Source organism: Elephas maximus, chromosome 17 (genome assembly GCF_024166365.1).
Source record: "Elephas maximus indicus isolate mEleMax1 chromosome 17, mEleMax1 primary haplotype, whole genome shotgun sequence".
Taxonomy (NCBI): domain Eukaryota; kingdom Metazoa; phylum Chordata; class Mammalia; order Proboscidea; family Elephantidae; genus Elephas; species Elephas maximus.
Window position 1 is genome coordinate 87,878,054 of NC_064835.1, and position 26,444 is coordinate 87,904,497.

General features: G+C 41.2%; 1 protein-coding gene across 3 annotated transcripts in view; it reads left to right on the top strand.

The window, feature by feature from the left end:
* Positions 1 to 26,444, top strand: part of TMEM131 (transmembrane protein 131) — a 229,133-nt gene that overhangs the window by 102,284 nt on the left and 100,405 nt on the right. For all 3 annotated transcript variants that reach the window (XM_049857246.1, XM_049857244.1, XM_049857245.1), the window contains exon 4: positions 12,061 to 12,129. In XM_049857246.1, the coding sequence (XP_049713203.1) occupies positions 12,061 to 12,129 (69 nt within the window). The remainder of the gene's footprint in view (positions 1 to 12,060; positions 12,130 to 26,444) is intronic.

The window sequence follows — 26,444 nt, forward strand, 5'->3', positions numbered from 1 at the left end:
TTTTTTTTTTTTTACTTTAATTCCATCATTCGTTCTACGTCTATTAGTTGACATTCTAATGGAAGTAAGATGTGAGGGTAACAGTCAAGGTTCGTTTTTTTACATATTGATATCCAGTTACTTCAGCACCATTTGTTGAAAAAACTATCGTTGCACCATTGTAACATGTCCTCATCATTCACTGAGCACTTCCTTACTTTCTGGCATATCAAGGTGTCCTAGGCTTATGTCATGACTTTTTTGCCCAGCTCTGAAACAACCCATTTCTCCAAGGATCCTTGCTTCATTTTCATGGAGGATGGTATTTAGAAACCGAGATCTGAATGCCACGTGTACACGTTGGTGCTGACGTGTCACGGCTGCTGAGGTGTCGCTGCTCTTATGCCCTCTCAGAGAAAAGAGTAAGGAAGAAAATGTGTGCGCACGTGTGTATATGTAGACACAAACATGTATCTTCTATCTCTGTATGTTAAAAGACATGAGTTCATACTGATACGTCCAGTTTTAATACAGCACCACAGTGTCTACTCTGCCCTTCTTTTTCCAGTTCTGTAATTCCATTCTCCAACAATGAGATACTTGGCTCCAGTTGTCTGCAATATGTATACTGATTTGCTCAATCCTAGAACCCAGACAAAGTAGTTCAGAATTTCTAACCCATACCACTGTGAAAATTGAACCTACTAATCAGGGTACAGTGTCAGCTTAGAGCTTGTTTTTTACCCTAAGTGTGTGTCCTCAAAAACTGTATTCAAAATTTACAGGAGTTCTTCCTTTGACCCCCTGCCTTGATTGTAGTTATGTTGTTCATTCTCAATAAAGCTTATCGTTTCTGTCTGTGTTCCATCTGGAATTATTACCCATTTTGTTGTTGTTGTTTACTTAGTTTAAATATGTGAAGCATTACCTGAGTTCAGAAAGTTAGGACTATATAGAAAGCCTTCCTCCGAGAAGTGCAACCCACTCTTCAGTCCTCTGGTACTGCGTGCACCTGCCTCTTACAGATTGCTAATCGCACTGAGGTCTGGCTTTCCTTCCCATGTTCCTTTGTGTACAAATACATGATATTTTCTTTTCTCCCTTCTTCTTCACATAAAAGGGAACATACTGTGGATTCTCCTTTGTATTTTTATCTACTTTAAAATATACCTTGTGAATCACTCTGTCAGTTCATAGAGAACTTGCACTGGGCCCCAACAGCAGACTGTGTTGATTAGGTTCTCCACTCCCACCAGAAGTAAGTAATAAATTTTAAAAAAAAGAAATTTCTTAAATTAGAAACCTCTAAATACTCATGGATTAAAGAAGAAACCACAAGGGAAATTAGAAAATACTTTGAAATGAAAATATAGCCTATCATATTTTCTGGGATTCAGCTAAAGTAGGGCATAAAAGGAAATGTATAGCTTTAAAAGGCAAGAAAAAAGTTTTAGCAATCAGTGGTGTACATTTCCACCTTAAGAGAGAAAAAGAACAGCAACTGGAACTAAGTAGAAAGAAGACAGTAAAGGATAAAACAGAAATCAGTGAAATTGAACATGGAAAAGCAATAGAGAACATCGGTGTAATCCCAAAAGCTGATTCTTTGAAAAGCATGATAAAATGGATAAACTTCTAGTTAGACAGGTTAAGAAGATGGAGAAAACACACACACAACGTATCAGTAATCAAAGAGGAGCCATCACCATAGATGTTTTAGACATTCAGAGGATAATAGGGAACTATTATGAACCACTTTATTCCAATAAATTCTACAAGTGAGAGGCAGTGGACAGATTCTTTGAAAAATACAAATTTTTCAAAACTAACCAAGGGAGAATCAGAAAATATTAATTACTCCATATCTATCAAAGACATAGAGCTCACAATTTTAAACCTCTTAACAAAGAAAACTGCAGACCGATACTACTTGTGAATTCTGTCGGACACCTAAGGTAGTAATAATACCAATCTTATGCAAACTCTTTTTTTTTTATGCAGACTCTTTAGAAACATGTTTTATGAGGTGACCATTGCAGGCATTACAAGAAAACTAGACACCAATATCTGTTATGAACATGTATCCAAAAACCCTTAACAAAATGTTAGCAAATTGAATCCAGAAGTATATAAGACAAGTACATCATAACCATAATAGGCACAACAGTGAACTCAGATATACCAACAATCACGAATACAGCACAGGACTGGGCAGTGTTTCATTCTGTTACACATAACGCAGCCATGAGTCAGCTTACTCAGTGGCAGTTAACAACAGCATCATGACCAAATGAGGTTTATCCTAGGAATACAAGTTTGATTAACATTTGAAATATCAATCAATATACTTCATCTTGTTAACAGAATTAAAATTTGAAACATACTTCTTTCAATAGTTGTAGAAAAAGCATGTGACAAAATTCAACATCTGTTTATGATTGAAAACTCTCAGCAAACTAGGAATAGAAAAGAGCATCAGTGAAAAATTACAGCTAACGTATTTTATGGCGAAAGATTGAATGTTTTCTTTCTAAGATTAGGAACAAGGCAAAGATGTCCACTTTTATCACTTCTCTTCGGTATTCTACTAGGTGTTCTAATCACTGCATTCAGGCAAGAGATAGAAATAAAATGCATCGGATTAGAAAAGAAGAAGAAAAGGGTCTTTATCCACAAATAATAATTGTGTATATAGAAAAATCCTAAGGACTGTACAAAAAAAAAACCTAGCCAAAGCCAAAACCCACTGCTCTCTAGTCAGTTCCTACTCTTAGCAACACTATAGGACAGAGTAGAGCTGCCCCCGGGGTTTCCAAGGGTGTAAATCTGCAGAAACAGACTGCCACCTCTTTCTTCCGCAGAGCGGCTGGTGGGTTCAAACCGCCAATCTTTCGGTTAGCAGCCAAGCACTTTAACCAAACCTAGTAGAAAATATACAAATGGCCAATAAGCACATGAAAAGATGCTCAACATCATTAGTCACTCCCAGAACCCAAAAAACCCAGTGCCATCGAGTTGATTCCAACTCATAGCAACCCTATAGGACAGGGTAGAACTGCCCCATTAGTCACTAGGGAAATACAAATCGGAATCACAATAAGGCACTACTTTTTGCCCACTCAGAACTGTCAGGTCAGCTGTGACTCATGACAACCCCATGTGTTACAGAATAGAACTACTTCATAGACTTTTCTGGCCATAATCTTTATAGAAGCAGATTTCCAGGCCTGTCTTCCACAGTGCCACTGGATGGGTTCCAGTAGTTGAGCTTAGCGCCACCGAGGAATTTTCACATCCACTGGGATTGACTGTTATCAGAAAAAACAGAAAACATGTGTTGGGGAAGTGTACAGAAACTGAAACCCTCATTCATTACAGGTGGGACTGTGTGGAGGACAGTTTAGCATGTGGAATTACCATTTTAAAAAAACCAGACCCGTTACCTTCTAGTCGATTCTGACTCATAGCAACCCTATAGGACAGGGTAGAACTGCCCGGTAGGGTTTTCAAGGAGCCAAACTGCCGACCTTTTGATTAGCAGTTGTAGCTCTCAGCCACTGCACCACCAGGGCTCCTGTAAATATCACAATAACAATTGCAGGACGCCACTTCTGAGGTCTTAGCCTCAGGCATAAAAAGAAAAATGAGGTATAAGGATTTGAATGGAAGACAGAATTGTTACTTGCAAATGATTTGTCTATAGACATAGATAGTGCTCATACTGGCAGCCTATACGCTGACACCGGAAAATCCAAGAAAATCTATAGACAAACTATTAGAATTAAACTCACCAAGGTGACTGGCTATAAGATCAGTAAATAAAAATCAGTAACTTTTTTTTTTTTTTTTATTGTACTTTAGATGAGGGTTTACAGAGTAAACTAGCTTCCCATTAAACAATACATGCACTGTTTTGTGACATTGGTTGCCACCCCCACAGCATGTCAACATTCTCCCCTTCTCAACCCTGGGTTTCCCATTACCAAGTTTCCTGTCCCCTCCTGCCTTCTCGTCCTTGCTCTGTCCTGGTGTGCCCATTTATTCTTGTTTTGCATTATGGGTCTGTCTAATCTTTGGCTGAAAGGTGAACCTCAGAAGTAACTTCAGTACTGAGTTAAAAAGGGTGTACGGGGGCCATATTCTCGGGGTTTCTCCAGTCTCCGTCAGATCTGTAAGCCTGGTCTTTTTTTTTTCTTTTGGTGAGTCTGAATTTTGTTCTGAATTTTTCTTCAGTTCTCTCTGGGACCCTCTATCGTGATCCCTGTCAGGGCAGTTGGTGGTGGTGGCCGGACACCGTCTAGTTGTGTTGGACTCAGTTTGGTGGAGGCTGTGGTAGTTGTGGTCCATTAGTCTTTTGGTCTAATCTTTCCCTTGTGTCTTTGGCTTTCTTCATTCTCCCTTGCTCCAGATGAGGTGAGACCGGTGGAGCATCTTAGATGGCTGCTCACAGGCTTTTAAGACCTCAGACGCTACTCACCAAAGTAGAATATAGAACGTTTTCTTTATAAACTATGTTATGCCAGTTGAGCTAGGTGTTCCCTGGGACCATGGTCCCCACAGCCCTCAGCCCAGTAATTCGGTCCCTCAGGGAGTTTGGATGTGTCTGTGGAGCTTCCATGACCTTGCCTTGGCCAAGTCGTGCTGACTTCCCCAGCGTTGTGTACTGTCTTACCCTTCACCAAAGTTACCACTTACCTATTGTCTATTTAGTGTTTCTCTCCCCACCTCTCCTCTCCCTCATAGCCATCAAAGATTGTTTCTTTTTTTGTAAAACTTTTCATGAGGTTTTATGATAGTAGTCTCATCTAGTCTCATAAAATATTTGTCCTTTTGTGACTGACTTATTTCATTCATTATAATGCCGTCCAGATTCATCCATGTTGTGAGATGCATGGTCCTTGTGTGTATGTACCATAGTTTGTTTATCCGTTCATCTGTTAATGGGCATCTAGGTTGTTTCCATCTTTTTGCTCTTGTAAACAATGCTGCAGTGAAAATGCTCAAACGGGTGTGCATATGTCTACTCCTGTGACGACTCATTCCTCTAGGATATATTCCTGGGGTGGGATTGCTGAATCATACGGTATTTCTATTTCTAGCACAACGGGTGTACCGTTTCACATTCTCACCAGCAGTGCTTAAGAGCTCCAGTCTCCCGCAGCCTCTCCAACATTTATTTTCTTTTGTTTTTTGATTCATGCCAGTGTCAGAATGAGATGGTATCTCATTGTGGTTTTTATTTGCATTTCTCTAATGGCTCGTGATCGCGAGCAATTCCTCATGTGTCTGTTAGCTGCTTGAATGTCTTCTTTGGTGAAGAGTCTGTTGATAACTTTTACACATTTTTAAAATGGGTTATTTGTCATTTTGTTGTAGAGGTGTTGGATTTTCCCTTAGATTTTAGAGATTAGACTTTTGTCGGATTATGTCATAGCCAAAATATTTTCCCAGTCTGTGGGTTCTCCCTTTACTCTTTTGGTAAATTCTTCTGATGAGTGTAAGTGTTTAATTTTTAGAAGATCCCAATTATCTAGCTTATCTTCTGGTGTTTATGTATTGTTAAGTTAGGGTTTGTATCCCTTTAATGCTGTGTATTAGGACCTATAGCATTGACCCTATTTTTTCTTCGATGAGCTTTATAGTTTTTGGTTTTATGTTTAGGTCTTTCATCCACTATAAATTAGTTTTTGTGTATGGTATGAGGTATGGGTTCTGTTTCATTTTTTTGCAGATGGCCATCCAGTTTTGCCAGCACCATTTGTTAAAAAGACGGTCTTTTCACCACCTGACAGACTTTGGGCACTTGTCGAGGATCAAGTGACCGTAGGTGGATGGATTTACATCTGGGTTCTTGACTCTTTTCCACTGGTCAATGTGTCTGTCGTTGTGCCAGCACCAGGCTCTTCTGACTACGATAGCTGTATAGTAGGTTCTGAGGTCAGATAGTGGGACTCCTCCTACTTTATTCTCCTTCAATAGTGCTTTACTTACCGGGGCCTCTTCTCTTTCTGTATAAAGTTAATGATTAGTTTCTCCATCTCTTTAAAGAATGTCGTTGGTATTTGGATCGAGATTGCACTGTATTTGTAGACTGCTTTGAATAGAATTGACATTTTCACAATGTTTAGTCTACTACCCATGAGCATGGTATGTTTTCCCATTTACGTAGGACTCTTGGTTTCGTGCAGTAGTGTCTTGTAGTTCTTTGTATAAGTCTTTTACATCCCTGGTTAGATTTATTCCTAAGAATTTTATTTTTTTAGAGGCTATTACAAATGGAATCGTTTTCCTGGTTTCCTTTTCGTCGTTCTCTTTATTGGTGTATAGGAATCCAACTGATTTTTCTGTGTTTATCTTGTATCCTCTATTCTGCTGAATCTATTAGTTCCAGTAGTTTTCTTATAGAGTCTTTTGGGTTTTCTCTGTATAGTATCATATCACCCGCAAACAGGGACAATTTTACTTCTTCCTTACCAATTTGGATGCCCCAGCCCAGTGTTAAGTAGGAGTGGTGATAAGGGGCATCCTTGTCTTGTTTATGTTCTCAGGGGAAATGTTTTCAGCCTCTCTCCACTAAGAATGATGTTGGCTGTTGGTTTTCTACAGATGCCCTTTATTTCCCTTCTATATCTACTTTATAGAGAGTTTTTATAGGAATGGGTGTTGGACTTTGTCGAATGCCTTTTCTGCGTCGATTGAGATGATCATGTGATTCTTTTGTTTATGTGGTGGGTTGCGTAATGTTGAGCCACCCCGGTATACCTGGTGTGAATCCCACTTGGTTGTAGTATATATTTAGATGCTGAATTCTCTTGGCTAGAATTTTTGCATCTATATTCATGAGAGATACTGGTCTGTCATTTTCTTTTTTTTTTTTTGTGGTGCCTTTGTCTGGCTTGGAAATCCGGGTGGCATAGTGGTTAAGAGTTTGGCTGCTAACAAAAAGGTCGGCAGTTCAAATCCACCAGACACTCTTTGGAAACTCTGTGGGGCAGTTCTACTCTGTCCTGTAGGGTCATTATAAATTAGAATATACTTGACAGCAGTGGGTTTGGTTTGGTTGGTTGCTAGTTTTGGTATCAGGGGTATGCTGGCTTTAATTTGACAGTATCCCTTTTCTGTGTTCTGAAATAGTTTGAGTTGTACTGGTGTGAGCTCTCCTCCGAATGGTAGAATTCTCCAGTGAAGCCATCTGGGCCAGGGTTTTTTGTTGTTGTTGTTAGAAGTTTTTTTTTTTTTTGTTTACTTTTTCAGTTTCTTCTCTTGTTACGGCTCTGTTCAGATTTTCGACATCATCTTGTGTTAGTTTGGGTAGGTAATGTGTTTCTAGAAATTTGTCCATTTCTTCTAGGTTTTCAAATTTGTTAGAGTGTAGTTTTTCATAGTACTCTGTTATGATCCTTTTTATTTCATTTGGGCCTGTTGTAATGTCCCCCATTTTGTTTCTTATTTGGGTTATTTGCATTCTCTCCTGTTTTTCTTTTGTCAGTTTGTCCAGCGGTTTGTTGATTTTGTTGATCCTTTCAAAGAACCAACTTTTGGTTTTGTTGATTCTTTCTATTGTTTTTCTATTCTCTATTTCATTTATTTCTGCTCTGATATTTATTATTTCCTTTCTTCTGGTGGCTGTGGGCTTCTTTTGCTGTTTTCTTTCTATTCGTTCAAGTTGTGTAGCTAATGTTTTGATTTTATTCCTTCTTTTCTAATGCCTACATCTATTGCTATAAATTGACCTCTGAGCGCTGCCTTTGCTGTGTCCCAAAGGTTTTGGTATGATGTGTTTTCATTCCCGTTTGATTCTAGGAATTTTTTTATTCCATCTTTGATTTCTTCTATTACTCAGTGGTTTTTAAGCAAAGTGTTACTCAGTTTTCATGTGTTTGATTTTTTTTCCTTGCTCTTCCTGTTATTAATTTCTGCTTTGATAGTGTTATGATCAGAGAAGATACTTTGTATTATCTCAGTGTTTTGGATTTTGTTGAGAGTTACTTTGTGGCCTAAGATGTGGTCTATTCTGGAGAGCGTTGCATGTGCATTGGAAAAGAATGTGTACTTTCCTGCTGTTGGGTGGAGTGTTCCATATTTGTCTATGAGGTGAAGTTGGTTGAAAAATCAGTACCCTTTTTATATAATGACTATGTATATCCCCACTACCCGTCTGTCAGTTTGCCATACTGTGGTGGCTTGCATGTTGTTATGATGCTGGAAGGTATGCCACTGGTATTTCAAATAGATTTCAGTGGAGCTTGCAGACTAAGAAAGTCTAAGAAGAAAAACTTGGCAATCTGCTTCCAGAAGTCATCCAGTGAAAACCCTGTGGATCACAGAATATTGTCTGAGACTTCAACTTGCTTGCTTTGGATGTGTCATCAGGAGGGACCAATCCCCAGAAGACATCATGTTTGGTATAGTGGAGGACCAGTGAAGGAAAGGGAAACCCTTAATGAGATGAACTGACGGAGACACCACAGCGTGGACTCAGACACACCAGTGATCGTGTAGATGGAAGAGGACTAGGCAGAGTTCCATTCACTTGTACACGGGGTCATCCTGAATCAGAGCTGACTCAACAGCAATGAATAGCAACAAATGGTGCATCTCGCTGCCTACTAGGCGTCTCCATCTAGATACAAACCGAAACCAACAACAAATGGTACATCTCGCTGCCTACTAGGCGTCTCCATCTAGATACAAACCAAAACCAACAACAAATGGTACATCTCGCTGCCTACTAGGCGTCTCCATCTAGATACAAACCGAAACCAACAACAAATGGTACATCTCGCTGCCTACTAGGCGTCTCCATCTAGATACAAACCGAAACCAACAACAAATGGTACATCTCGCTGCCTACTAGGCGTCTCCATCTAGATACAAACCGAAACCAACAACAAATGGTACATCTCGCTGCCTACTAGGCGTCTCCATCTAGATACAAACCGAAACCAACAACAAATGGTACATCTCGCTGCCTACTAGGCGTCTCCATCTAGATACAAACCAAAACCAACAACAAATGGTACATCTCGCTGCCTACTAGGCGTCTCCATCTAGATACAAACCAAAACCAACAACAAATGGTACATCTCGCTGCCTACTAGGCGTCTCCATCTAGATACAAACCAAAACCGAACCTGCTGCCGTCAAGTCGACTCTGACTCACAGCACCCCTATAGGACAGAACGGAACTGCCCCATGGGGTTTCCAAGAAGCATCTGGTGGATTTGAACTCCTGACCTTTTGGTTAACAGCCAGACTCTTAACCACTACGCCACCAGGGTTTCCCCATCTAGATGAGACATCTCACATTAAAAATGTCCAACACAATGTGTCTGAACATCTCCCCTCCCCGCTCAGAAGCCTCCCCGCCCCGCATCTCTTGCTGTATCATTACTATGGACATAGTTTCTCCGGCCAGAGTCCTGGAATTAGGTCACCCTTGACTCCCCTTCTTCCTTCTCTCACAGTCTAAAGTCAGCCCCTCGGCTTGACCTCTTGTCTCTGCCTCCCCTCTCCTTTGCTGTCTCCTATTGTCTGGGCCACTGCCGTGCTTCCTGCTTCACCCTCGGCTTACAGTCTGTTCTTTCCATACCAGCCAGAACTCACCTTTTAAAATGTGTCGCATCATGTTACTTCCTTGCTTAAAATTCTTTCGAGACTTTTTGTTACACTTCGAATAAAATCTACACTCCTACAGTGTCTCTCCTCTTAGAGAGGCTTCCCGGTTGTAACCCTGCCCCCAGTGTGTCTGATTTATCTGTCTGTCACTCACCATCACCTGTGCGTTCCATGTTTGTCTCCCTTCCTGGCGTGTTAGTGCCACAGAGCAGGCACTTTGCTTGCTCTCCTGTGGAGACCCAGCCACAGCACAGAGTACGTATCCAGTACAGTTGTGTTGAGTGAGTAGAGCATGTGCTTTCTTACCCTGTCTGGCTGCTTTAGACATTTCCATTCACACCTTGGGGAATAGACTCTTAGTTCTGTAAGGAAGGACAAAAAGCTATATCTTAATCCCCTTTGTATCTCCAGCATCTAACATATCCATGTTCTTATGTATGAAATCAGTGACTTACAAGCATTTATTTCAGGCATTATATTTTATTTTTTCCTTGATTGGATTAAAATTCTATATAAATTTGGGTTTTGCACTAAAGCAACTGATGAGCTGAATGGCATCTCTCATTTCAAAGGAGCCAAAGAGTGTCCTTGTTATATCGTGTCTGAGATTCCGTACTCTGGCTGCGTATGGTGCCTGCCTCATGAGGAATTGTTCCTTCTTGGACCCAGTGTCTTTAGTTTTGTGTTTTAGTAAAGTATAATCTGATGTTTGGTGTTTTCTCTCTGTGTGTGTATGTGTCTTAGTCATCTAGTGCTGCTGTGACAGAATACACAAGTGGATGGCTTTAACAAACAAGAGTTGGTTCTTTCACAGTCTAGTAGTCTGCATTCGAGGTGTCAGCTCCAGGGGAAGGCTTTCTCCCTTTGTCGGTTATGGGGAAAAGTCCTTGCCATCAATCTTCCCTGGTCAAGGAGCTTCTCAGCACAGGGACCCTGGGTCCAAAGGATGCACCATTTTCCTGGCTCTTATTTCTTGGTGGCATAAGGCCCCCCATCTCTCTGCCTGCTTCTCTCTTTTATATCTCAAAAGAGATGATTTAAGACACAACCTGATCTTGTAGATTGAGTCCTGGCTCATTAACATAACTGCCACTAATCCCACCTCAACACTATAGAGAGAGAATCTACAACACATAGGAAAATCACATCAGATGACAAGATGTTGGACAATCACACAATTCTGGGAATCATGGCCTAGCCAAGTTGACACACATTTTGGAGAGACACAGTTCAGTCCATGACGGTGTGTGTCATGTTTTCTGTTCAGCATATGTAAAGGAGTTATCAAGCAGTACAGAAGAACACTCTTAACCGATGGGGCTAAAACCACATTTGTACTTAAGCTCAATTATTACACTGCTCTGACTGTTCAATCGTTATAGAATTGAATTAAAGCTAAATTCCCTGTATGTTCTCAATGTTCTTGTCTGTCTAATGTCTCCTGGGTGAAATTACTATATCATGCATAAGCTTATGTTCTTGCAGACTGGGTGGGGATGGAAATAAAGTAGTCTTGCAAAACAGGTTTTGCCCTAACGTTACTTCTTAAAATAAAAATACCAAAATCTACTGTTTTGCAATTTTAATTCACTGGCTGAACTTCTGACTTTCTCAGTTTATAAACAGATGACTGTAGGTATGCAGACAGGGTCATTTATACTTCGCATCAGCCTTAGGTTGAGGTGCTGTCTAGGAGGTTCGCTCTTCAGAGATCGGTTTAGTGAGAGCTTCTAATAACAGATGAGGTAGTTAGAAATCATACTTAAATGTTTAGGCCAAGACATCATGGACCAGTGTGTTCCAAACTCTCAGATTAAATAGATATTTCAGGTCCTGGAAATCTCTATCCCCAAATTCGTTTTTGTTTAGTCCTTTGTCACTCTAGTTGCATTGTGATCATAATTTTTTTGTCTCTACATATAGTCTGGAAATCCTGGTGACGTAATGGTTAGGTGCTATAGCTATTAACCAAGAGGTCGGCAGTTCAAATCCACCAGGCACTCCTTGGAAATTCTATGGGAGCAGTTCTACTCTGTCCTGTAGGGTCACTATGAGTCAGAATTGACCCAATGGCAGTGGATTTGGGTTTTTTTAATATACATAGTCTGCCAAGCATGTGTAGTTGTACTGTTACCCATTAGAAAATGAAATAAAAAAAATCAAGAGAACTAAAATATGTATCAACCAAATAAATTTCAGTGTTCAGTCCACCTGAGCATTTACTGTTTTCACAGGTCCTTGAATAGGAGAAAAATCATTCCCACTTTTTCTTTTCATTTTTTCTAACATGCAACATTCATTGGTTTCCACAAATAAACAAAGTAACCCACATTCCTAGTAGAAGATGAAACCTAACTTTTCTTAAAGATACTTTTCGCAACAGAAGCAGAGTCGTCTGAGGAGGCTGAGGAAGTGTGTGTTTTGAAGAGCTGCTTCTGACGCTGTTTTTCCCTCTCCTGGCAGCATCTCTCTGTACCGGGGTAACTGCAGGCCCATACGATTCGAGCCACCGATGCTGGATTTCCGTGAACAGTGAGTTTTCGTTTTTCCTAACTGCATTTTCCCATAAACCGTTAGGTACTTTTTTATATGCATTTATCTCCCCCCCCCCTTTTTTTTTTACCTATGCCATCTATGTGATAAAGTTACATGTTAAATTCCGCAGAAAAGCAACTTATGTTGAATGCAATTCAAAAATGGGAAGTACGTATTTATTATGAGCATAACATATATTAGCTTTTAATGTTTGAAAACTACACACATGTTACAGTCTCTGGTTTAGAGGAGTTTATCTCTAGAAGCAGCATAAAACTTACAGATTAGTTACCTTTTCTGACGAGCACTTTGTTTCCATTTTTATATTTTAAAAAATTTCTCGTGACTGTAGAAGGATTTTTTTTATAGAAGGATAGCTTGGTGCATATGCTTCTAAAGTACAGGCTTTTATGCATCTCCAGATGAATGATACCATCACCAGCCCAGAAGGGCAAACAGGAGCAAATCCTACAGAAAATACCTGCTTCAACCCCAGAATTGTGCCCTCAGACCACGCTGCCTGGTTTTCTGCCTCACAGTTTCAGGCTTCTCACATCCCAGGTACACTCATAGGAAAAAAGCCTTCACCAGTAGTTGGCTCCAACCCAGTTCAGCAGGTGCATGAGGAGAGCATCTTACATGATGTAACTAATGCCACTCCGGGAAGTTAGCAGGAGAGAATAATCTGAAAGGAAGGGGGTAGGCAGATGTACAGCACCGCAGATGAGAATTCCTAACAGGAAGAGGACCAACAGTCTTTTTCAAATGCAAGTGTAGAAGGCTTGTTTGTTTCTTTATTTTAAATATCTGTATTTGGTGGTGTGTTTTTACTCAAATATGATCAGGCTGATTATTTTATAACTTGTTTTTTTCCCGCCTAACACACCACAGTTATATTTTCTGGTATAAACTTTTCCCAAACAAAATCTTACATGCTCCATAGTGTCCCAGTGTTTTTATTTAATTATTTCTCTGTTCTAGGGCATGTACATCATTTCCTTTTCTTTCCTTTTTTATGCTAATGCTGTAATGAATGTCTCTGCATAAAGACTGAGGTTTGTTTTGCTTTTTGTTTTATAGATAGATAGACAGACTGATTGATTGAACTATTAGGCTAGATTTCCAGGAGTAAAATTACTGAGCCCAAGGGTCTGAGCATTTTTTAGGTTGTTGATACACATTTTCAAGTTGTTTATTCCCCTACTATGGTTGCACTTGTTTCACTGCAGTTGAATCAGATTTTGATTCAACAGGTGGTAATTGTGGTTTTCTTGAATGCTGTCAAAGTTGTAGTGATCCATTTTTTACCATAATAAACACATTAAGTTGAAATAATTTATAATCTCAAACCTAGAATAATCAATTATGTTTTTGCAGAACCACAGCAGGGTTATTAGTGCAATAATTAAGAGGTATTGATAACTCAGTCTTTTCAGGAGATCATGTTATAAAAATCATGGACTTTGGGGATGAGAATGCAGAGAGAATTTTGCCTGGCTCTCTTGTGCACTTCTGGATGGAATCATCGTTGGGAATAAGGCATTATTTAAGTAAAACTGACCTGTGTGGTGGTATACTTCAAATACTGTAATATTCAGATAGGAAATAAACCACTATTACTTCTGTCGTATAAAAAAGGTTTAGGTACAGTGTTGAGATTTCAAGGATCATGATGTAGCGTTCTTAACCCTGTCACATTAATAACTTGTCACTGAAATGCAGATGTGGAAGTGGAGCTGTGGAAGTAGGGGTGGGAGCACATGTGAACATGTGAGTTTATTAGGGTTCGACCAGAGAAGTAAAACCACTAGAAGATCATGTGTGTGCGTGCGCACGTGTGTGTGTGTGTATTTATCATGAGAAATTGGCTTATGTAATTGTAGGGCTAGTTACACAAGCCCAAAGTCTGCAGGGGCAGGGAGTCAGAAAGTGAAGATCACAAATAGGCTGGAACCCCGAGGACACAGGCTGAAGTTTGTTGTCCACAAGCAGGCATTCAGGAAGGATTCAGGGAAAGGGAGAGCAATTGTAGATCCAGCTGCTGTCAGGAGGACTGCCAGCTGACTAAGATGGGCCCACTTAGAATACTCTCCCTTTTGATTAAAGTCACCTGATTCGGGGCTTTAATTACACCTGCAGTATCCCGTCCTGGCAACACCTAGATTAGTGTTTGATTGAATAACCAGGAGATGTGTATTTGCTTCAAAGTTGCTGCTGCCTCCCTTCCATCATCAGACTTTCTCTCACAAGAGAGTATCATTTGTGGCCCACCCTAACCTGAAACGTACTAGAAAGAATTCTGGGGACTTTAAGTTCAGCTTATCCAAGTTGATACATCACCAAGCCATCACATGGATGTAAACAAAAAAGGCTCTAAACAGAGGAGATGTGGTTGAAAGAATTATCTTAGCAATTTTAGAGTTAACTTTCTTTTCATGAAACTTAAAAGTAATTTTAGGACAAAGAAAGTGAAGTTGTACATTTCCACTGCAGAGGGTACATTGTAGTGGGTTCAGGAAGTAATAGGTTGCTAAAGGAAATAAGAAATGTTTTACATGTATCTTCTTTTTTTCACTTTGAGAAACAAAACTTGTTAGTTGATTGAAATTGTGTCCTGCATTGACTACTTTTCTGACTCCAAAAATCCTTGCCCCTTTTAAATGATTGTATTTAGTGAAAAAGGAGCCCTGGTGGCACAATGGTTAAGCACTTGGCTGCTAACTGAAAGCTTGGCAGTTTGAACCCACCAGTCATGCCAGGGGAGAAAGATGTGGCAATCTCCTTCGATCAGAGTTCACAGCTTATTCTGTTCTGTCCTGTAGGGTCACTATGAGTTGAAATTGAGTCGACGGCAACAGATTTGGTTTTTCATTAACAGAATGACCATTCTTCATACCTGTTAGTTACTTATTCAATATCGTTACCACCACCTCCTTTTTTGTTACTACAACCTCTGGGTTTTTTTTGTTTGGTTGGTTATCTAGTCCTTAGGGAAGATGACTCTGTTCCCAGCTCAGCAGTAAACCCTGATTAATCTGAATCACGTGTGATAATCCCATTCTTGTTTGTGATCAGTGCAGGGTTAAGTGTGACCCAACTCTAGCCAGTAATGTCAGGGCAGGTCTGCTGGGAAATTTCTCGGAAAGGATTTTTTTTTTTTTTTTCACTCCAAAAAGAGACACAGGAAAAAAACAACCCCCTTCTATCCTGGATGTTGTCTGGTCTGCATGTGGTGCGTTGGGTAACTATGGCAACAATCTTGAAATCAATGAGGGGTGCTAGCCTGAGGACAAAGCAAAAAAAAAACCCAAACATTGCAAAGAATGGGAATTCCAGAACACTTAATTGTGCTCATGAGGAACCTTTACATAGATCAAGAGGCAGTTGTTTAGACAGAACAAGGGGATACTGATTGGTTTAAAGTCAGGAAAGATGTGTGTCAGCGTTGTATTCTTTCACCATACCTATTCAATCTGTGTGCTGAGCAAATAATCCAAGAAGCTGGACTATATGAAGAAAAACGGGGCATTCAGGATTGGAGGAAGACTCATTAGCAACCTGCCTTATGCAGATGACACAACCTTGCTTGCTGAAAGTGAAGAGGACTTGAAGCACTTACTAATGAAGATCAAAGACCACAGCCTTCAGAATGGATTACACCTCAACATAAAGAAAACAAAAATTCTCACAGCTGCACCAATAAGCAACATCATGATAAACAGAGAAAAGATTGAAGTTGTCAAGGATTTCATTTTACTTGGATCCACAATCCACAGCCATGGAAGCAACAGTCAAGAGATCAAAAGATGCATTGCTTTGGGCAAATCTGCTGCAAATCACCTCTTAAAGTGTTGAAGAGCAAAGATGTCACCTTGAAGACTAAGATACGCCTGACCCAAGCCATGGTATTTTCAGTCGCATCATATGCATGCGAAAGCTGGACAATTAATAAGGGAGACTGAAGAAGAATTGACACCTTCAAATTGTGGTTTTGGCGAAAAATATTGAAGATACTATGGACTGCAAAAAGAGCGAACAGATCTGTCTTGGAAGAAGTACAACCAGAATGCTCCTTAGAAGCAAGGATGGTGAGACTGCATCTTACATACTTTGGACATGTTGTCAGGAGGGATGAGTCTCTGGAGAAGGACATCATGCTTGGCGAAGTACAGGGTCAGTGGGAAAGAAGAAGACCCTCAACGCGGTGGATTGACACAGTGGCTGCAACAACGAGCTCAAGCATAACAACGACTGTGAGGATGGCTCAGGACCAGGCAGTGTTTAGCTCTGTTGTCCATAGGGTTGCTATGAGTCGGAACCGACTCGACGGCTCCTAACAACAACAACACAGAGTGCCTTTAATCCTTTTGTTTTGGCAAGTATTCTAGTTGTTTGGAGCCCTGGTGGCACAGTGGCTAAGATCATCGGCGGCTTATCAAAAGGTCAGTAGTTCAAATCCACCAGTTGCTCCTTGGAAACCCTATGGAACAGTTCTATTCTGTCCTATAGGGTCGCTTTGAGTCGGAATCAACTCAGTAGCAACAGGTTTGGTTTTAAGAAAATAGAAATGTAACTGAAACTAGTTCAGGCAAAAATGAGGCTATTTTGGAAGGAATGCTGAGGACAGCAGCATGTCTGCAGAAAGGCCAGAGGTGCAGCTGGGACCCAGGGACAACAGAACTCACGATATCAAACACCAGGACTCTTTTCTCTTATCGCTGCTGCATTCTGTATTGATGACTCCATCCCATCACCCATGCCCTTTGCCTTCATGGTAGGAACAAGTCCACTGACTGCCCTGCAGCATTACATCCGGTCACCTTGTGCTTTGGGTTTTCTGTCATGTGACCCTCCTGGCCCTCATTCGTAATCCACCCAAAATGATTGTTCGGGCTGCAATCTTGCAAGGGATTGGTTGGCTTACTATCCGTATAAGGGGCTTGCACATCCACCCAGTAGGATTGGTTGGTTTACAGTCTGCCTAAGGGCTTGGTCGGTTTACAAGTGTTCCTGTATAAGTGGCCAATCTCACAGAGATCTTGGGGGCCTCCTGATTGATGACAGCCTCGAGGGCAGTATGTCCTTTGGACTGAGAGCTCTGTGCTGAGAATCTCCTAGAAGAGCTATAATAAGGTCAGGGGCTGTATCCCTGAGCTGATAACACTACAGACCAGGAGAAATTGCGGCAGCAGTGAGAACAGCGGGAACCACGAGACCAGCAGGTGGTTATGGCGGGCAGGCAGCCCACGGAGCTGGGCACCTTAAGGTAGGAGGTTGCCAGCAGACCTGGGTGCCTCCGGCCTGGAGGTCACCAATGGAGCAGAGCCTTAGGCATACACTGTATAGGGGTTGCCTGTACAAGCTTTGCCTAGAGAGCTGTCATAATGCCAGCCTGCCCTGGCACTGGCCCAGGGTTGTCCCAAAGCTGCTGGTTGAGAGCTAGGCCAGCAAGCACAGGGTCCAGACCAAACAAAGGAAAGCCACGGAGAGAGACAGATTGAGAGAATGGACACAGCCACACTACATCCAACCTGAGCTGACAACACACCTGCTGAGAGAGAGACTAGACACCTGGTCCACTGTGTGCCCTCCTGGTGATGTAGAAATGGACATGGGTAACTTGGGAAGGGTGAGCAGGTCCCCTTTTAGACGTAAGTGGGTTCCTTCCCTATGACGCTAAGTGGGGTACTCGTAGGAGTGGAAGGGACCAGTTCACCTCGAATCTGTTCCTGTTGTTTACTGTTTGCTTTCTATCCGTCATTTGTTCTTGTGTGCTGTTTACCTCCTATAAATAATAATAACAGCTTCCAGTTGCCAGTCTGTGTGTCTTGTATGTGTGACCCAGTCGGATCAAATAGTAGAGTGTTCATCCCAGCCATCTTATCACTGCTTGTAATTTTGAGGCCACAGGTTAAGTCACCTTCCATCAGGGAGGAACGGCCTTAGTTCCTCTAGTTTTAGTTTGAAAGATATTAGAGTAGAACAAATGATGAGCCTGGCCTTGGTCAGGTGTCTGTTCTACCTGTCAGACAAACAGGGGATTTGGTATTACATGTGTCTTCCCGCGGCCGTCCCTTTTTGAATCAAGGTTGCACCCAGAGAAAGAGGAGCCATGAGATGGGAAGGTATTCCATCTGTGTCTGCTACAGCCTCCTTGACCTGTGGAACCTCGTTGCCTTCCAGTAGTTTAGACTTTAGCCCCCGCTGTAAAGCCAGCCTTCCCCACCAGCCCAGCAGAGGGAGAAACTGCCTTCTCTGTATGTAGCCCAGCCACAGACGTGGTCCCCCACCCAAAGTTTAGTTCCACTGTTGAAACTAATGACACCACGCATGAAAAAAGAGGATGTGAAAGTACTATGACTCACGATGAGACTTTGCGGGGATTGCAGGGCTGCTCCCACAAAGGTCCAAAAGCAGTTTGAGAAATCGGAGAAAGGAGTTTGCTTTTATTGTGGCTGGAGGGTGGGGCCAGGGTAGTTTGCATGGTTTGGACTTCTCACTCAAGCTGGAAGAGAGACTGCAGCCTTTCTCATTGGCTTGCCCAGGTGTGGGGCGTAAGGCAAAGGGGCATTGTGAGGCCTGAAATCCGCCAGCTGTCAGACATCAAAAATGGAGTCACTGCTCTAACAGGGATCATAGCAGAGGGTCCCGGACAGAGCTGGAGGAAACTGTAGAATAAAATTCTAACTCAAAAAAAAGACCAGACTTAGTGGCCTGACAGAGACTGGAGAAACCCGGAGAGTATGGCCCCCCAGACATCCTTTTAGCTCAGTAATAAAGTCACTCCTGAGGTTCATCCTTCAGCCAAAGATTAGACAGGCCCTGTCTTAGTCATCTAGTGCTCCTGTAACAGAAATACCACAAATGGATGGCTTTAACAAAGAGAAATTTATTTCCTCACAGTAGAGAAGGCTAAAAGTCCAGTTTCAGGGCGTCAGATCCAGAAGAAGGCTTTTTCTCTTTGTCGGCTCTGGAAGAAGGTCCTTGTCTTCAACCTTCCCCTGGTCAAGGAGCTTCTCAGGCGCAGGGACCCTGGGTCCAAAGGGCGTGCTATGCTCCTGGTGCTACTTTCTTGGTGGTACGAGGTCCCCAACTCTTTGCAAGCCACACCCCAGGGAAACCCCCTTTACCTTGGATCAGGGAGGTGACCTGAGTAAGAGTGGTGTTACAATCCCACCTTAATCCTCTCAACATAAAATTACAATCACAAAATGGAGGACAACCACACGATACTCAGAATCATGGCCTAACCAAGTTGATACATTTTTGGGGGGACATAATTCAATCCATGACAGGCCCATAAAACAAAACGAGATTAAATGGGCTCAAGGATGAGAAGGCAAGAGAGGACAGGAAAGCTGGTAACGGGAAACCTAAGGTCAAGAAGTGGAGAGCGTTGACATGTCCTGGGGTTGGCAGCCAATGTCACAACACAATCTGTGTATTGTTTAATGAGAAGCCAGTTTGCTCTGTAAACCTTCATCTAAAGTACAATAAAAAAACAAATGGAGTCATGTTTTTTCTTACACACGGCATCCTCTACTCACTGCTGTCAGCGCACTTGTCATCGGCCTGCCCACAATTGTTTGTTTTGATGTCTTACCTCCTGCAGTGGTTAAGATTGTGTGTCACCTTGGCTGGGTCATAATTCTCAGTGCTTATGTGTGATCACTCCCATGACTGAATCTGCTGTGAGTAGCCAGTCAGTTGAAAGGGATTTTCCTTGAGGGTGTGGCCTGCATCCAAATATAAGCAGACGTTTTGGCTCTTTTGCTCATTCTGGATCCTGCGCCACCTCCTGTTCATCTGACCTCCGGCCCCTGGGAGTTGAGCTATCAGCTTATCTGCAGATTTTGGGATTCGTTGATCTTCACAGCCTGAGAGCAGCAGCCCCGCTCTCCGACCTGCCAATCTTGGGCTTGCCAGCCCCTGCAGCTACATGAATTGAGAGAAGCCTCTATCCTGATACACAGACTTGGGACGTTTCAGCCTCTACAACCATGTGAGCCATTTCCTTGATATGAATATATATATATATGTTTTACTTCTCTAGAGAACCCAGCCTAAGACACCTCCCCTACAAACCATACTGTTTGTCTTTGTGTCTCTAGCACGTCTCACTCCTGACCCTATATGTTGTCCATTTTCTTTAAGTCCAACAGAATTTTCTGTTTATTTCTTCCACTGTAGTTAACTTAGTTTTATATTCTCAACTGTTTTTGCAAGACTGCATTAAACGTTTGCCATTTGTCTTAGTTATCTAGTGCTGCTATAACAGAAATACCACAAGTGGATGGCTTTAACAAAGAGAAATTTGTTTTCTCACACTCTAGTACGTTACAAGTCCAAATTCAGGGCATCGGCTCCAGGGGAAGGTGCTCTCTGCTCTGGAGGAAGTTCCTTATCCTCAATCTTCCCCTGGTCAAGGAGCTTCTCAGATGCAGGGACCCCAAAGGACACGCTGTGCTCCTGGCACTGCTTTCTTGGTGGTATGAGGTCCCCCTGTCTCTCTGCTCACTTCTGTCTTTTATATCTCAAGAGATTGCCTCAAGACACAGTCCAGTCCTGTAGGTTGAGTCCTGCCTCACTAACACAACTGCCACCATCCTCCCTCATTAACATCGTAGAGGCAGGATTTACAACATACAGGAAAATCACACAATACTGGAAGTCATGGCCCAGCCCAATTAATATATACATTTTGGGGGGGACATAGTTCAGTCTATGACACCATCCCTTTACCTCGTGATCCAGCAGTGTACTGATTTAATGCCCATGTGTTTTCATTGACTTAATATGCATAGCAGTAGTTTAGGATTTGAAAAAACATCCATAACCTAACACTTTATACTATTTTTTCCAGAAATTGTCATTAGAGTCATCATCACTTACTAGCTTGACTTGTGCCCTGAAGAGTTTTGCCTTATGTTTTCTGTGGACTATTTTTGCCAAACCAGAAGCCACTCTTAATTTTAAAACACCCTTTGCCAGTTCTGTAAGAACTTTAAGTTGAGTGGAACTTACCACTCCAAGTTGTATCAGACCGCCATCCAGGGCCACCAAGAGTGGCTTCAGGCCCGTGAGCAAGGATGCAGAATCTTAGCCTAGGATTTCTCTGACCGCTTTCTAGACCTCCATGTACTTGACCCCTCTCACCACCCTTGTCATCCCTACTGCCTTTTAGAATTTATTTCACATTAAACTGATCAGATTGCTTTCTTCAGAAATAACCTCTTCTTTATTTCCATCCTTTTTGTTTAATAATTTTGTTTATAATTTTTCGTCTTCACCTTTATTTCACTCCTTTCCACTTTCCCCCTCCCCTTTCCTTTCCCCTGTCTCTGTGTAACAGCGATAGGTTGGAGCAATCTGAGCACCCCCACACCCCTCAGTTGTTTATCCCAGTGTTGTTAAATGTTGTTCTGTTTCTATAACAACTCCTTTTTGAAAGGGTTTATTGCAAACTGTAAAAGTTGCTTTGGGTGGAAACTTGGCTTACTGAATTCTTTGGTTGATATAATTAAATGCAGAAAATCTTTGCTTTAAATAAAAGTGTTTAAGTGGGGAGTTAATGGCTTAAAAAATTTGATATTGGATAGACTATCGCTAAAAGTAGAAGTCTTTATTGTCGAGTTCCGTTCCTGAAAGGCGTTGCTCTGATGACATTCTGGTATTCCAAGGAAATCAAGCAGACCCTCTTTTCTAAACGGACATTTGATGCCTTTAAGCTTTCCCCTTCTTGGTTGTTCAGTCTTTCCATCAACACCCCAGGTCAGCTGCAATCTAGACGTGTTTTGAGAGGACAATAGGATGTCGTGGCATTTAGTGGTGCAAGTACTACATATTGATTTGGCCCAACTTCCTGCCAAAGGTTGTGTTTTGCAGAAAGCTGTGTCACTGTCATTCATAAGGTTTGTCTGAGGGCAACTGCTTGGCCATTTCTTCAGCTGTTTCCTGTCATTGTAGTGTCATCTTTCTGTGGGCCACTCCAATGGCAACAGCCTAGGAAACTTGCCACTGACCACAAAATTGCAGCATGCCCTCTAAGCTAGTCTCTGATGTGTAGCTGCTTCTTCCTAGTTGTTTTGAATCTTAGACTTTTCTAAAATACGGACAGCTAGGTTAGTTCTGCCACGGCAGCACAGAGATCAGCTGTATATTTGCTTCAACTTGCTTTATCTGTAAATAATTCACGCTTTCTCTTTTGGCCCTACTTCTGTCTTCCGAGCAACCAATAATGGCAGCAAACAGGACCGGCACTGGCAGGCATTTGAAAACCTTTATTTTTCAATCTTTCCTGTTCAGACAAACAGTCGCACGTGCTGCTGTGGTAAACAGAATTCTAAGGTGGTCCGCCAAATTTCTGGCTTCTAGTGTATATCCACCAGCCGCTCCTTGGAAACCCTTTGGTTTGTCCTATTGAGTTGCTATGAGTCGAGAGCGACTCGACGGCAGTGGGTTTCGGTTGGTTTTAGTGTATATACACAGACATTCTCCCAAGTATCTAATCAAACGCTGATCTGGTGTTGCTGTAAGGGGTTTTGCAAATATAATTAAGGCCCCAAATCAATTGACCTTTAAGATAGGGAGATTATCTGAGCGGACCTGCCTTAATCACACAGTCCCTTTAATTCTGGCCTAGCAGTCAGAGACAGAAAAGCCAGATGCTTGGAGATGAGAGGCATGGGACATGAAAGCGTAACTTGTTAATAGTTTTAAAGATGGAGGGGGCCACATGGCAAAGGATTGACAGCAGCCATGGGAGCTGAAAGCTAGCGAGAACACAGGACCTCAGTCATACAGCCCCAAGGAGCTGAATTCTGCCAACAACCAGAATGAGTTTGGACAAGATCTCAGAACTTCAGGTGAGAAGGCAGCCTATTGAGGATTTTGGCCTTATGAGACCCTAAACAGAGAATCCAGCCATGCTCTGCCTGAATACTGACTTACAGAACTGTAAGGTAATAAATGGGCATTGCTTGAAGCTGCTGAGTTTTTCGTAATTTGTTATACAGCATAGAAAACTAATGCACTGGTTATGTGCAAGCAAGCATGCTTTAGTACTTGACTGTGGCTCTCCGTGGTTTTGGCACTGGTAGCGTGAATGACTTCTCTCTTCAGTCTCTCATCTTATCATGGATTCTGCTCACATCATCAAGGAAAGGGAGAAGGAGTGGGGCAGGGGAAGTGTTCATATGAAGTCCGTAAGTGGGTATGTCCAAGGAGTGACCGCTTCTGCTTCCTGTGGTGAGGACTGCCCTGAGCTAGGGGCAGTGGCTCTGTGACAACATGCCCGACCAGAGTAGCCTGCTGACACCCTTTGGAGACCTTCCCTCCGTCCCTGTTACTCCAGACTCTTGGAACAGCATAAGCATGTGGCCTTTCTCCTCTGAGCAAGGGTTCATTTGTAGCATATAGCTCAGGGCCTTTGCTCTTTGATCCCTAGAAGGGCCAAGGCCAGCCTCAGCAGCTTTGTAGATCAAGCATTCTGTCCAGTCTATGTTTCCAGGCTTCTGAAAGGTTGGAGATCCAAGTCTAGCCAGAATTCCTCAGAAGAAAGGCCTAACGATCTACCTCCAAAAAGATCCACCTATGAGAACTGTGCTGATCATAGCCATCTGACCCACCACCAATCATGAGGATGGCACAGGACCAGGCATTGTTTCCTTCTGTCATGCATGGCGTCGCTGTGAGTTGGGAGCCGACTAGACAGCAGCTAACAACTAGTCAGTAGAAACCTGAAGTAAATTCCGATGAGATGTACTAGAACAACCACAGGGAAGATAACTCAAAAAGATAATTAGAAAATTATTTAGTTTTCTAGAAACTATCCACTTAATATAAAAGAAGACAATAAAGGAGAAATAGAGGAACAAAAGAAGACATGAGACATATAGTAAGATGGTAAAAGTAAATCCAGCCGTGTCAGTAACATCATATATGAATGGATTAAACAGTCCAGTCAAAAGGCAGAGATTGTCTGATCGGATAAAAATACAAGACTCAACTATATGCTGTTATAGGAAACCCTCTTCAGATCTAAAGATGCAAGTATGTTGAAAGTAAAAGAGCAGAATAAGATATACCATGCAAACAACAACCATAAGATTGCTGAGTGGCTATATTAATATTAGACAAAATAGACTTTAAAAAAAAAACTTTACTAGAGGTAAAAATAAAGTTACCGTTAAGTCAATTCATTAGAGGTCAAGAGGGATATTTTTAAATGATAAAAGGGTCAAATCATCTCAAAGATTTAACATTTATAAACTTTATATGCAGCTAACAACAGAACCTGAAAATACATGAAGCAAAAAGACAACTAGAGGGAAAAATAGACAATTCAATATAATAATTGGAGACTTCAATACATCACTTTCAGTTATGGATAGAACATGGAAGCAGAAGGTGAACAAGGAACTAGAAGACATCAGCAACTCTGTAAACCAAGTAGACCTAACAGATATCTGTAGAACACTTCACCCAACCGTAGAGGAATATCTTTTCTGTTCAGACACACATAGAACATTCTCTAGGATACACCATGTGCTTGGCCATAAAATAAGCCTCGATAAACTTAGAAGATTGAAATTATGTAAAGCGTATTTTCTGACACCTTCATTCTCTAATGAAATAAAATAGAGATCAGGAACAGAAAAAATCTTAGGAATATTTCTAAATACATGGAAATTAAACAACATACTCCTAAATGATCAGTGGATCAAAAAAGAAATCACAAGGGAAATTGGAAAATACTTTTGAAATGAATGAAAAAGAAAACCAGCGTACTAAAACTTACGGGCTGCAGCTAAAGCAGCTGTAGAAGGAATTTATAGCTGTGAATATCTATATTAAAGAAAAAAGACCTCAAATCAGAAACCTAACCATCCATCTTAAGAAACTAGAAAAAGATGAGCAACTAACCAAGTAGGCAGAAAGAAACAATAAAGACTAGGGTGGAATAAATGGCATAGAGCATAGAAAAACAACAGAGAAAATTAATGAAACTAAAAGTTGGTTCTTCAAAAATATCTACAAAATTGACGGTCTTAGCTAGACCAAGAAAAAAGAGGACTCAGATTTTAAAAATCAACAGTCGAAGAGGGGGACATTACCACCAACCTCACAGAAGTAAAAAAGATCATAAGGGAATACTGTGAACAACTATATAGCAACAAATTTAGTAGTGCAGTTGAAATTGGCAAATTATGGAAATGTGTCAAGAAGAAAGAGAAAAGCTGAATAGATCTATAACATATAAAGAGATTGAACTAGTAATTTAAAAAAAAAAATTTTCCACAGATGAAGTCTAGGCCCGGATAGCTTCACCAGTGAATCGTACCATACTTTTAGAGAAGAATTAATGCCAATCCTTTACAAGCTTTTCCAAAAAGTAGAAGCAGTAACACTCCCCAGCTCACTCTGTTAGACCTCACAGATGCCAAAACCACACAGGCGTCCCAAGGAAAGACAACTACAGAGCAGTATCCTTTATGAATGAATGTCGACATAAAAAAACCTCAACAAAGTACTAACAAATGAAATCTAGCAAATTACACAGAAAGGATTGTATACCATGCCCAAGTGGCATTTGTCCCAGGTTTAGCATCTGAAAAGGAGTTAATACAATACACCAACCACATCAGTAGAATAAAGGACAGAAACCATCTGTTCAATCATGTCAATAGACAAAGAAAAAGCATTTGAAAAACTTCAACATCCTTTCATTTTAGTAACTCTCAACAAACTAGTAATAGGAAGGAGTTTCTTCCACTGACAAAGGGCATCTGTGGAAAAAAACCACAACTTACATCATACTTATGGTAAAAGACTGAAAGATTTCCCCCTACATCAAGAAAAAGTCAAGGGTGTCCACTTTTGCAGCTTCCATTCAACATTGTACTGTAGGCCTGGCCAGTACAATAAGGAAAGAAAAAAGAAATAAAAGGCACCTAGATTGGAAAGGAAGAAGTAAAACCATCTCTATTTGTAGATGATATGCTCTGTATATAGAAAATCCTAAGGAATCCACTAAAAAACTATAAGAACTATTAAGTGAGTTCAGCAAGGTTACAGAATACAAAGCCAATATAAAAAAAAAATCAACTTATTACTACATAGTAGCAATGAAGTAACCAAAAATGAAATTAAGAAAATAATTCTATTTACATTAGCATCATAAATAATAAAATGTTTATATGTAAATTCGACAAGTTTAAGACTTATATAATGGAAACTACAGAAACACTGTCAAAAGAAATTACAGAACTAAATAGGTAGACATCCCATGTTCATGGATCAGAAGACAGATT